The sequence below is a fragment of the Chiloscyllium plagiosum genome, chromosome 18, assembly GCF_004010195.1.
Source record: "Chiloscyllium plagiosum isolate BGI_BamShark_2017 chromosome 18, ASM401019v2, whole genome shotgun sequence".
Classification (NCBI taxonomy): Eukaryota; Metazoa; Chordata; class Chondrichthyes; order Orectolobiformes; family Hemiscylliidae; genus Chiloscyllium; species Chiloscyllium plagiosum.
This window is the reverse complement of record NC_057727.1, coordinates 61002943-61016983: the sequence shown is the minus strand read 5'-3', so window position 1 is coordinate 61016983 and position 14041 is coordinate 61002943. Positions and strand designations below refer to the sequence as shown.

The 14041-nt window shown below is 41.7% G+C and overlaps 1 protein-coding gene across 4 annotated transcripts in view; it reads left to right on the top strand.

Annotated features, from left to right (window-relative positions):
• Nucleotides 1-14041, top strand: part of cacna2d2a (calcium channel, voltage-dependent, alpha 2/delta subunit 2a) — an 810266-nt gene that overhangs the window by 645479 nt on the left and 150746 nt on the right. For all 4 annotated transcript variants that reach the window (XM_043708454.1, XM_043708453.1, XM_043708452.1 and 1 more), the window contains one exon: nt 11659-11769. In XM_043708454.1, coding sequence (XP_043564389.1) covers nt 11659-11769 — 111 coding nt within the window. The remainder of the gene's footprint in view (nt 1-11658; nt 11770-14041) is intronic.

Sequence of the window (14041 nt, the reverse complement as noted above, 5' to 3'; positions counted from 1 at the left end):
GAACCAGAAGATTTTTACAGCAATCGATGGTAATTGTCATGGTCACTAATACTGAAACTAGCTTTATATTCCTAATTTGCTACTTGAATTTAAATCCTACCAGATGCAATGGTGTCCCCTGTTTCATCACTGGTCTATGATGATTAGCATTTAGTCATCTCAAAGCATTAGCCTGGGCCTCTGGATTACTCATGCAGTGACAAATTGAGAAGAGCAAACTTCTTTCCATATCATCAAAAATGGTAGCAAACATGGGGATTAAAATTTGTCTCAGTGTGTTCCAATCGATGGCACAAACCAGGACTGATTGATCATTTGGCCACTTTACAGACCCTGATAATCCTTGGCTTATGAAAAGTTGCTTGTTCAATACCACCTTTTCTGTGCCATCTTCAAGTTAAATATCTACCACCTGGTCATTTTAATAATGCAATCAACAGACATGTTTGTTAGTTAAGTTGTGGGGTCAGCTCCTTTCATTCTCAAGGTAGATCTAAGTCACAGTGAACATGAGCAAATGGGACAGGAGGATGCAGGCCTCCACTGAGGAGTACATTCCAGCCCAGATTGATTTTTCAAATCTTAGCCATAAAATTGAGCAGCTGACCCAAATCATCAAGATGCTCATAATTTGCTTCTAATCAAATGACGCAAGAAGGAGCAGAGATCAATGATGATATAATAACATTTCAAATTGTAAGGTAGCAGAGAATAAATGACAAACTAATCAAAGTTATAAGGGTAAAACCTCTCACCTCAAAGGATTGTCTGCGCTTCTCAAAGCACTTTGTACGGAGACATTAGAAGCATTATTAGCATAAAAACAATTCAAAATAGGAAGAGTGCAAAAATGCAGCAGCTAATGTAATTCCTGAGTTTATAGAGATGGAAAAAATGCTGTTCATGTCCTCATGGGCTGCCGTCAATTCAAGGATTACATATTTCTGCCATGGGTTTATATGTGTCAGAACAGGCCAGTTTTCAAGCCACAGATATCTACGCACATCAATCAAGATGTTCTGTATGGTATTGGGATCCAGATAATTTCAGCCTGATCTAGTAGAGGGAAGAATTAAATCAGTACTTTAGTTGCTAAGTTTTTAAATACAATTGGGACGGAATACTCCCACTGTGAACTTAGAAGTGATAAATTCTCATCCAGAGGATAATGGTAGATTGTAGGAACAGTTGCTATTTTGATGAAGAAATAATGAACGACAGTGTCGTTAGATCAGAGTAACGTGGATCAAGGAGACGGTTATGGTTGAACCTTGGGACATGCTCCTGTTGACCTTGTTGTGCAGACTGATAATCCATTAGAGCAGTTTCTGAGGTTTGGACGAAATAGTTTCACAGGGAATGAGATGGTGTACATGACTACTATGGACTCAGTTTTACGATGCATTGAATCAGAATGGGACACTGAGAAGTTGGACAGAGAGAAAGAGGAAGTATTAGAGACAGTGAAGTTGACCAGTTGAGTTTGGAAAACAATCATTTGAAGTTGGATGTGAAATGGAGAAGAATAGTAAGGTCCAAGAAAGTGGTTAAGGTATGTAAAGTGGAATATTTGTGGCCTTCCTTCCAGATAATTCTAATTTAATACAATTTTGTTTCCAAGATGAAGAGCTGATGTTACCTAATGTGGTCAAACTGGATCTCAATATGAATGACCAAACAGGTTAATGCCATGTGCTCTAATGCCACAGAAGTCGCTGAGGAATGATGGGATAGAAGATCTGGGGAAATTGTAGTTGATGTTCCTTATATTGATGTCCCTTGGAACTCAATCTATCCACAAATGGGAATAGAGACTTTTTAAAAGAAATTGGATAAACAGTTAGAGGGAAAAGATATGAAGAGAAGCAAGGAGAGGTTGAGGTTTGTGTGACTAAGTAGACAGCTCTTACAAGGAGCCATCATGGACTTAAGGCTGAATGTCTTCCTGTGCTTTAACCATTCAGAATGAGCACTGGACCAGGAGAAAGGTATAAAAGAGTTTAGAGGATGCTAATTTGTAACCTTGGAATTAAGGTTGTTTTATTAGTTCTGTACCGATAATCCATTGGTTTGAGGCAAGGAGCTAAATATATGATTGCAAATGGCACTGTTAAATTATAAAATCTTAGAACTAATATTTTTAGGAGATCAAATGAGGGCAAGATAATGGGGAAGTCAGAGGATAGAGATCACAGAGAATCAAGTGTAAGTTAGAATTACTCAGTCCTGTCACTGAGTGTGGTTGATTTTAACTTTTGCTGATGTGAGGTCAAATTTCTTTGAACAGAATCAAGTACAATTCTCTTCAATGGGAGATCCCTGGAAGGTAGAATTGGGAATGTGGGAGGAGAATTACTTTCTATGCTACATCATACTATGATTTTATATGTGTTTAAACCTGCACCACCTCCCTGAGGAGTTTGAGGTCAGTACAGGATTGGTTCTAAAGATGACAACTGTCCCATTACCATAGGATGTAGAGATACAGCAATGGTTATTCATGTTTATGGACTCAGTAAAATAAAAGAGAATGTTTCACAATTAGGAAACTAAGCAAGCAAATGGCACGGTTAGAAAGCTTCTTTCTTCAGTTCTCTGCCTGAGGGTAGGCCTGACCCACAATGCTTTGGACTCCTCCAAAGGTCAGATGAGGAAGCAGGACATATATCCACTCTAGCTGTAACAGGGATCAAACTTCGTGATGCGGGCACCAATCTAATTCATACCTGCCATCCAATTGATTGAGACAACTGGCCCTTTGCAGTGCTCCATCCAACAAATCTCAGTTCTGACCCTGTGTGGTTTTGAAAATGGGGATTTGCACATAACATGTTTCCACAGTTAATCAAAGTAATGACTGGCAGCTTGCTGTGCAGCTTGCTGATGCACAGATCACAACAGAACCCTTGGTCCTTCTTTGAAAAGTATCACATAAGTTTTAAAGTATACATTGACATAACGTAATGACTTAGTCAAAAGATGACCAGGATAATGTAGCACTTCCGCAGTACTACCATCTTACATTATTTACCGAAATTCTGCAGTAGGACTTGAACGCAGAAGCTCCTAACTCAGAGGTAACGCTGCTGCCATCTGAGCCAAACTGATTCACAAAATGATATAACACAGAAGGCAGTTTAACCCAGCATACCTATGCCAGCTATTGGAAAGAGCTCTCCAAATACTTCAGTTCTCTTTTCCCATAGGTCTGCACAATTTTCTCTTTTGTAAGTTACAATTGCAACTGTTTTTATCGCCTTTTCACGCACTGCATACAATATCATAAAAACTCACTCTGTAAAAAGATTTCTTATCATCTCTCCCTGGTTATTTTACTAATTATTTTAATTTATTTCCTCCAATTACAACCGTCCATCTAATGAAAGTTTTTTTTTAATCCCCCTAGATACTCAATCTAAACTTTAGCTTTGTACCATGATCATAAAGTGCCTCCACAGTTTTCACATTGAACAGTGAAAGTTTAGTGTAAAACTTTGCTGAAAGTCACTAAGTTAAAATGCAATGCAATTATGAGATAAAATACAAGATTAGAAGTAAATATTTATAAAAATACTAATAATTTCAAAAATAAATTCAATTGACATCTCTGACCAGTTACTTGCTTAAGGATTTTTCTTATCCAACTGGTACGGTTGAAAACTTGAAGTCAGACTCAGCAGCTGTGATAAGCTTCTGTAGTTAAATATTTGAAGTTTGCTAGCACACGTAGTCTCAGTGAATAGGGCACACTTTTCTGAAGAGACAATATTTATTGATTTTTCACAAGTTCTGTGGTTGCAGATTGCCTAGCCCCTTTCAGCAATATTGTGGTTGATTTCTAAAACAAACCTTTCTCTTGCATTCAAAATTCTCTAATCTGAAAATGTTGCCTCAGATCTTCCTGTGCAATTCTGAATTAAAATGGAGCCTTGCAGTGTTTTATACTTAGGATGGCTACTGTGTTAAACTTTGATGAATCATTGTCCGACAAATAAAGATAGTGATGCTAAAATTCCCTTTGGAGGTTTCTTTCAATCTGTTGCTGTTCTGAGGAGCTTTTTTGAATTCCCACACTTTTAAATTAAAAAAAAAGTGTGATTTCTTCCACTTACTAGTATTGAATGTCACATGTCCATTTAGAGATCTTACCTGATTCATTTTGATTCTTTATTTTGTTCCTGATGCAGGCATGCTGTCATCATAGATTTTGTTTTGCTTTAAGACAGCATAGGTGGAAAATGTTTAGTTGAATGTTCAAGCTCTAGGAGGAAAGCATTATTGCTGGCTGTCGAACTGAAAATGAAGATAGATACAGCCAAAAGAGAAGCCAGATCATTCGTGTTGGTGGTGTAATGCTGGCAGAAAAGGAGACATATCTGGGAACAAATCCTAGGCTAAAAATCATAACATTAACCAGTCTGCTTTAAGTTCTTATCGAAAGTAACATATTAAATCCATAAAATAAAACTAATTGATATTATTTTCAAAACAATTCAGAACCACTTTGAACCTTTATATATACATATTAATCTCTCACAATCTCATGGATGTAAACGTCTAAAATTTAGTTCCTGACCTGTGCCATGTTAGTTGATCTCAGCCAGAGCACCAGAAGAATTTGGTACAAATATCTTCAAATCCCTTCTCATGTGATGATGAAAAATAATCTTGTTGAAGGGGTTCTGTGTTGATATTGATGAAACTATTCAACAATGAGGTGGTTGGAGAGGAGAAAATGATAAAATTGACAAAATCAGATTCCAACATGCCCATGTAAGGGTGTATCAAGGCTGTTTGACTATGTGCGAATATTTCTGCTTGCCAGAGGAGACTAGATTAGTTTAGGTCCCCTACAGTGTGGAAACAGGCCATTTGGCCCAACAAGTCCACACCGACCCTCCGAAGAGTAACCCACTCATACCCATTCACCTATCTTATATTTACCCCTGACTAATGCATCTAAGACTATGGGCAATTTAACATGGCCAATTCACCTGACCTGCATATTTTTGGATTGTGGGAGACAACCGGAGCACCCGGAGGAAGCCCACGCAGACGCATGGAGAAAGTGCAGACTCCACACAGACAGTCGCCCGAGACTGGAATCGAACCCAGGTCCCTGGCGCTGAGGCAGCAGTGCTAACCACTGAGCCACCGTGCCACCCACATACATCATACATTATCTCAAGCAAGTCTGTACATGGGGTTTATCAGTATCATGGAGAGCTGATGAATATCATAAAATTATAAGTTCATAAGAAATAGGAGCAAGAGTAGGTTATTCACTCATTGAGGCTGCAATGCCTTTTGCTTAGATCAGGCTGATCTGATTATAGGCTTAACTCGATTTTCCTGCCTGTCTCCCATAATGTTTGCCCCCATTTTCAATCAAAGGTCTGTCTAACTCAGCTTTGAGTGCGGTCAATGACCCAACCTTCACTGCTGTTTCTGAAGGAAAATTTCAGCATCCTAATGATCCTATGAGAGAAGAAATTCTGTTCATGTCTTATCTTAAACCAGTATTTTTAAATTATAATTCTGTTTCCAGGCTTCCTTATGAGGGCGAATATTCAGCATTAAGCCAGTGATGCCCCGTAAGAATTATATATGGTTAAGCAAGGTCTCCTCTAATTCTCCTGCACTCTAATGGGTTTAATCCGAATCTACTCAATCTTTTTTCACCCCTTCATCTCAGGAATCAGTCGAGTGACTCTTCACTGAAATGCTTCTAATGCAAGTACATCCCTTCATAAATGAGGAGATGGTGAGTGCAGTGCCATAGCAATTGTGTTAAAAGTAATCCAGAGGCCCTGGGTAATGCTGTGTGGAGTTTGCACATTATCCCCGTGTCTGCGTGGGTTTCCTCCGGGTGCTCCGGTTTCCTCCCACAGTCCAAAAATGTGCAGGTTAGGTGAATTGGCCATGCTAAATTGCCCATAGTGTTAGGTGAAGGGGTAAATGTAGGGGAATGGGTCTGGGTGGGTTGCGCTTCAGCGGGTCGGTGTGGACTTGTTGGGCCGAAGGGCCCGTTTCCACACTGTAAGTAATCTAATCTAATCTAATCTAAACATGCGACTGCAGACCACAGCAATGTGGTTGACAAATAAGTACCCTCCAAATTGACCCAGCATGACCCTCAGTTCCGGGATAATTATGATGAGCATTAGATGCTGCCCTTGCCAGTGATGCCCACATCCCATTAAAGTGTGAAGAGAAACCTCCTAGCTGCTCCAAACCAACATTTGCATTGTTGTTTAAGTACTTGAATAGATTGATTAGTAGATTCAAGATCACATAGAATGAGCAAGCGATATGCCCACTATAAGCTGGATGACCCAAAACTCAGAAAGAAAATATCATATCAATCAACTTGAAACTGGAGATTCTATATTACTATATCTACTTTAACTTTGCATGTACATAACCTTGCTGCCTCCTCCAGGTAAAAGCCGACCATTGCTTGTATATGAGAGGCTATTGGCTACTGAATTTGTAAGTGGCCCACCTGCTGGATTCTGTGCCTTTGGGAAGGGTTGGGGAGGAATTACTTCTGTGATGTCTCTCACTGTGACCCAGTCATGGTTAGGATGGTGAGCATTCAGAAACAATCAGTCGAGGATGTAGCATAGTTTTCATGTCACTAGATTAGTAATCCTGAAACTCAAGATAAACTTCTGGGGACAACAGGTTGAATCCCAGCAAGTGATAAAATTTGAATTCAATAAATATCTGATTTATCCATTCTTGATTGTTGAAAAATCTCTTCTGGTTAACTATTGTCCTTCAGGGAAGGAAATCACACATCCTTTCCTGGTCTGGCCTACATATGACTCCAGACCCATTGCAATGTGGTTGCTCGCTGGGCAGTTAGGGATAGGCAATAAATGCTGAAGCAGCCAGCAACATTCACATTACACTAACGAATAGGAATAAGCCTTAGGGTGATGAATATTGATTCCCATTCACTGTTGGTGCAACAAGAGCTTGTATCTAATTAACACCTTTAGTATATTAAAACATCTCAAAACAAGTTTGTCAAGATATAGGAACAGAATTAGGTCATAGAGTCATAGTCATAGAGGTGTACAGCATGGAAACAGACCCTTCGGTCCAATCTGTCCCTGCCGACCAGATATCCCAACCCAATCTAGTCCCACCCGCCAGCACCCGGCCCATATCCCTCCAAACCCTTCCTATTCATATACCCATCCAAATGCCTCTTAAATGTTGCAATTGTACCAGCCTCCACCACATCCTCTGGCACAGTTCAATCATGCCTGATATATTTCTCAACTATATACTCCTGCTTTTTACCCGTAACCCTTGATTTCTTTAATAAAGCCTTCACAAGAGTATTATAAATCAAAGTATAGCACTGAACAGTGTAAGGAAACATAGGTCAGATCAGCAAAAAGCTTTCTTGACCTGGTCAGGTGTACCCTGGAACTCTGTGGGAAGCTAGGGAAGTGATTGCTGGGCCCCATGCTGAGATATCATTGATAGTCATAGGTGAGATGCTGGAAGACTGGAGGTTGGCTAATGTGTTGCCACTGTTTAAGAAAGATGGTAAGGAATTATAGGGCAGTGAGGTTGACATTGATGGTGGGCAGGTTGTTGGAGGGAATCCTGAGGAACAGGATTTACATGTATTTGGAAGAGCAAGGACTGATTAGGGGTAGTCAACATGGCTTTGTGCATGGGAAATCATGTCTCACGAACTTGATTGGATTTTTTGAAGAAGTAACAAAGAGGATTGATGAGGGCAGAGAAGTGGGTGTGATCTATATGAACTTAGCAAAGCGTTTGACAAGATTCCTCATGGTAGACTGGTTAGCAAAGTTAGGTCTCATGGAATACAGAGAGAACCAGCCATTTGGATACAGAACTGGCTCGAAGTTAGAAAACAGAGGGTGGTGGTGGAGGATTGCCTTTCAGACTGAAGGTCTGTGACCAGTGGTGTGCCACAAGGATTGGTGCTGGGTCCACTGCTTTTCATCATTTATACAAATGATTTGGATGTGAACATAGGAGGTATAGTGACAAAATTTGCAGATGACACCAAAATTGGAGGAGTAGTGGACAGTGAAGAAGGTTACCTCAGTTTACAATGGGATCTTGATCAGATGGGGCAGTGGGCTGAGAAGTAGCAGATGGAGATAATTGAGATAAATGTGAGATATTGCATTTTGGAAAAAAAAATCAGAGCAGGACTTATACACTTAACAGTAAGGTTCTGGGGAGTGTTGCTGAACAAAGAGACCTTGGAGTGCAGGTTCACAGCTCCTTGAAAGTGGAGTCGCAGGTAGATAGGATAGCGAAGAAGGTGTTTGGTATGCTTTCCTTTGAGTATAGGAATTGGAAGGTCATGTTGTGGCTGTACAGGACATTGGTTAGGCCACTTTTGGAATATTGCGTGCAATTCTGGTCTCCCTCCCATCAGAAGGATGTTGTAAAACTTGAAAGGGTTCAGGAAAAATGTAAAAGGATGTTGCCACGGTTGGAGGATTTGAGCTACAGGGAGGGGCTGAATAGGCTGGGGATGTTTTCCCTGGAGTATCAGAGGCTGAGGAGTGACCCTGTAGAGGTTTATAAAATCATGAGGGGCATGGATCGGGTAAATAGACAAGTTCTTTTCCCTGGAGTGTGGGAGTCTCAAACTAGAGGGCATAGGTTTAGGGTGAGTAGGAAAAAATTTAAAAGGGACTTGAGGGGCAATGTTTTCATGGAGAGTGTGGTGTATGTATGGATTGAGCTGCCAGAGGAAGCGGTAAAGGCTAGTACAATTGCAACATTTAAAAGGCATTTGGATGAGTATATGAATAGGAAGGGTTTAGAAGGATATGGGCCAGGTGCTGGCAAATGGGACTAGGTTAAAAATCACACAACACCAAGTTATTGTCCAACAGGTTTAATTGGAAGCACACTAGCTTTCGGAGTGACGCTCCTTCATCAGGTGATAGTGGAGGGCTCAATCCTAACACACCGGGTTTTTAAAAAAAAGGGTTTTGTGATTTACACATGAAAGAAGTGAAACTATCACTGTATTCTAACAGATGAAAGGCTTAACAGACAATCAATTTTTCAATGTATAATTTCAGTTACATCACACTGCAAATTTTTGCTATAAATTCTGTGTTACAATCGAGCCCTCCGCAATCACCTGATGAACGAGCGTCGCTCCGAAAGCTAGTGTGTTTCCAATTAAACCTGTTGGACTATAACCTGGTGTTGTGTGATTTTTAACTTTGTACACCCCAGTCCAACACCGGCATCTCCAAATCGGGACTAGGTAAGGTAGGTAATCTGGTTGGCATGGACGAGTTGAGCTGAAGGGTCTGTTTCCATGCAATACATCTCTATGACTCTAAAAAGTGAAATTTCAAATGCAGAAGGCTTTAGAGTTGGATTACCATGGTTTAAGGCCTGGGAAGTTTCAAGCCATCGTCGGCTGATGATAAATGGGTATACACAGGAAGCCACAAGTAGACGAGTGCAAATGTCTTAGAAGGGTTTGTGGAGAATATAAAGATAGGGAAGAGAACACTGCTGGAGGGATTTGAAAAAAATAGAATTTAACATCTAGTTGTTGCTTCACCAGGACACAATATATATCAGGAAATACAATGCGACAGGGGAACAGGACCTGCTGAGGGGTAAGATATAGGCAGCAGAGCATTCGATGACCCCAAAATTATATAGGATAGAATATGACAGACCAGCCAGGATGTTGGAATAGCCAAGTGTGGAAATAATGAAGACACTTGTATAGGTTTCAGCAGAAGGTAAGTTGAGATGGGAAAGTTATGAGCAGGGAAATAAATCAAAAGCTCTTCTTTAGATCTGTGTGACACCAAGGTGACAAATACACAGATTTGATCAGAATATTGCCAGGGAGAGGGAGCAGTCGCTAGGAAGTGAGGTTTAGAGTGGGGACCAAAAACATTGGCTACAGTCTTCTCTATACGTAATGGAATGGTAGCATCAATGGCTAGTTATTTTTATAAAGGTGAACATTTATAGCTGAATGTATTAGAGTTAGAATATACTTTATTGTCAGGTGTATTCAAGTACAGGAATACAGCGAAAAGCTTACACCGTCGCCTGATATGGCGCCATCTTAGGTACAAAGTATCTAGCTACAGTTCTTAGATACGAGATACAGAAATAAAAGAAAAAAGAAAGGAAAAAAGTTACATTGTTCACAGTTGTATATTGTATAAGTTTGAAAAATGGGAATAAAGTTAAAAAGATAAGTATTACAGTCTTTCAGTAGACCTTCCAGACGTGGTCTGCCCAGACTTGCAAGCCACTGAACACCTGCACTAGTCCCCAGCCCCACAACTGTCCCCGTTCTGCTCATGCCTCCATCCCGCTGGCTGTCCCTACTCTGCTCAGGCCTCCATCCCGCTGGCTGTCCTCACTCTGCTCAGGCCTCCATCCCACTGGTTGTCCTCACTCTGCTCAGGCCTCCATCCCGCTGGCTGTCCCTACTCTGCTCAGGCCTCCATCCCGCTGGCTATCCTCACTCTGCTCAAGCCTCCATCCCGCTGGCTATCCTCACTCTGCTCAGGCCTCCATCCCGCTGGCTATCCTCACTCTGCTCAGGCCTCCATTCCGCTGGCTATCCCCACTCTGCTCAGGCCTCCATCCCGCTGGCTGTCCCCACTCTGCTCAGGCCTCCATCCCGCTGGCTATCCCCACTCTGCTCAGGCCTCCATCCCGCTGGCTGTCCCTACTCTGCTCAGGCCTCTATTCTACAAGCTGTCCCCACTCTGCTCAGGCCTCCATCCGTACTCTGCTCAGGCCTCTATCCCGCTGGCTCTCCCCACTCTGCTCAGGCCTCTATCCCACTGGCTGTCCCTACTCTGCTCAGGCCTCCATCCCGCTGGCTGTCCCCACTCTGCTTAGGCCTCTATCCCACTGGTTGTCCCCACTCTGCTCAGGCCTCTATCCCGTTGGGTTGTCCCCACTCTGCTCAGGCCTCTATCCCGTTGGCTGTCCACACTCTGCTCAGGCCTCTATCCCGCTGACTGTACCCACTCTGCTCAGGTCTCTTATCCCGCTGACTGTACCCACTCTGCTCAGGTCTCTATCCCACTGGTTGTCCCCACTCTGCTCAGGCCTCTATCCCGCTGGTTGTCCCCACTCTGCTCAGGCCTCTATCCCGCTGATTGTCCCCACACTGCTCAAGCCTCCATCCCGCTGGCTGTCCCCACTCTGCTCAGGCCTTCATCACACTGGCTGTACCCACACTGCTCAGGCCTCTATCCCGTTGGCTGTCCCCACTCTGCTCAGGCCTCTATCCCGCTGGTTGTCCCCACTCTGCTCAGGCCTCTATCCCGTTGGCTGTCCCCACTCTGCTCAGGCCTCTATCCCGCTGATTGTCCACACACTGCTCAGGCCTCCATCCCGCTGGCTGTCCCCACTCTGCTCAGGCCTTCATCACACTGGCTGTATCCACTCTGCTCAGGCCTCTATCCCGCTGGCTGTACCCACTCTGCTCAGGCCTCCAGTCTGCTGATTGTTCATAACTATTCATTGTTTGGTTTTTGACGATTGATGAGACCATTATTATCATCACTTGCAATGACTGCCAATCATTGGTCATTGGACAATCAAACAAAAAGATTAACTGTCTTCCCTGTTTGTCTCCTCCAGTCCAGCACAAACATTCGAGCAAACTGTAATAAGATGATAATGATGTTCACAGATGGAGGAGAGGATCGAGCCCAGGATGTCTTTGAGAGACACAATTGGCCCAATAAAACAGTGAGTAATGTGCGTAATTGGCAATTCTGTTTTGCCATCACAACAGGCTGCCAGCAGTGTCAGCAGGGTGAGTGATCTGCTGAACAGTGGTGTGATCCCAGTGTGAGTGAGGATAGCAGTGTGAGACTGGAGTGTATGTGAAGCAAGATGGTTATGGGCAAGTCTGGTTAGCACAATGCAATTGCGAGATCTTGGGCCAAACCTGCCCATCCTATTTCACTTTATCCTCCAAAAATTGTGTGTTTTGCTGCATGATGGAGTTGTGGCATATTACTATGGTGACTATTTTAAAATGATCTGTGCTGTGGAAAGGTTGAATTTCTGTCAGTGGAATATTATCCTGAAGGAAATGAATTATCTTTGTTTCCCTATGGCCGCTGAACAGTCTCCCATCAGGCCAGTATGAAATAACTATTTTAATAGGGTGTTGTGGTAATTTTTGATGTTTATAGATCTATCTTGCAATGGTTGTACCTATCCAGTTTATTTATGTGAGGGTAATGGTAGTGATCCCCACTTATCATCTGTTTACAACCATAAGTATGAATTGCATTTAAAAAGCACTTTTCAGAATTTCAAAAGTCCCACAGTAAGTTGCAGCCAATGAAATATCTCTGTGAGGGTTGCAATTAGAACTTCTCACTTCTGTTATTATTCTTGTAAATGGATTGACGCTTTTTTCATTACATTGATAACCTTTTGACAGAACAATGATTGGCATTGTGTGCAGTTCTCCAAGTGTGGTCAAACCAAAGTATAATATTACAACTTGTTGTACAATGGTAGAGTTCCTACCCTTGGACCAAGAGATACAGGTTCAAGTTCCACCTGTTCCAGAGGTGTGGAATAACATCTCTGAACAGGTTGATAGGAAAAATAGGTGTAATATTACAGCATTGATAGAAAGGAAGTGAGCAATTATCTGACGCTTCTGCAAATCAACACTCCATAAACAATGATCATTCCAGCCCAGAAGGTGAAGACTTCAGTCTGCATTTAAACTGTGATTGGATGAATGGTGTCTAAGGCAATGATTTGATTAGAGATAAATATGGAAAATATAAACTTCTGTCCTATAGTCATACCTCTGGGAAAATATACACGTATTGAAATATATTTTTCAATATATTTGAGTCTAAAAGCAACAGGAGGAAATGACTGGACAGTATTTAAAAATATTGACAACTTCCTTAATATTCTATGTAAAAGATGAGTAATATTGGAATCATTGACTGTTCCGAAACAAGAACAGGTCCTTCTACCTATACAATGTCTTCTCCACATCCTAAATTTCATCGTCCTGCATGTTGCCAATACGTTTTAATATCCCACCAAGTCTAATCCCACTCTTCTCCTCTCTCCACATAGCCTTCAATATCCTAGCTAAATCAATCCCATTCTGCTTCTTATTCCCCATATCTTTTAATAGTCCAAAAGCAATCTGTTATGGATGCTGGAAATGTACAGTTGGATCCAGAAATGCTGGAAACACTCAACAGGTCAGCAGATTCTCTGCAGCGTAAAAGAGTTAATGCTTCGTGTAAATGACCTTCCATTAGAACAGTGAAAAATCGTAAATCTAATAATTAAAAATTGGAAATTGGGGAGGGCTTGCAGGTAGGAAAGAATAAAAGAAAAAGTATGTGATGGGGTGAAAAACAGAAGAGATTAAATGCCATAAAATTTGGAGGGGTGGTGCCAATGGGAGTGATAAGAAGACAAGTAAAGAAGCAGATGATCTGTCCAGAGGAGATGTGAATGGTATGATAACAATGGTCTTTCAGGTAAAAATCAAGAATAAAACCAGAGTAAAACTGAAACCTTCAAAGAAAGAAAACAAAACGGAGACAGAGATTATGTGAAAATGTTGACCCCCACCCATATTATGTCCTGATGTGGAGAAACTGGTGTTCAACTGGGGTGGACAACGTTAAAAATCACACAACACCAGGTTTATTTGGAAGCACTAGCTTTCAGAGTGCTGCTTCTTCATCAGTGACTTGTATGCATCCTATCTATGCCTCACTTTATTGAGACATATGCAGAGCATTTCTTCCAATTTTGCTTAGTCCCCCCAGCCTGGCCCATTGATGATTATGTGGATACCATTTCCTGCTCTTGCTCTGAACTAGAAATTTTCATTAGCATTGGTTCAATTTTCCATTCTTTTACCTCCAACCTCAAGTTGGGACTGGAATCTTACATGATCAACTGAAAACTAAAAGTCCTTTCATTTGATCATCATTCAAGCATTGCAAACTCTTTCTCCCTT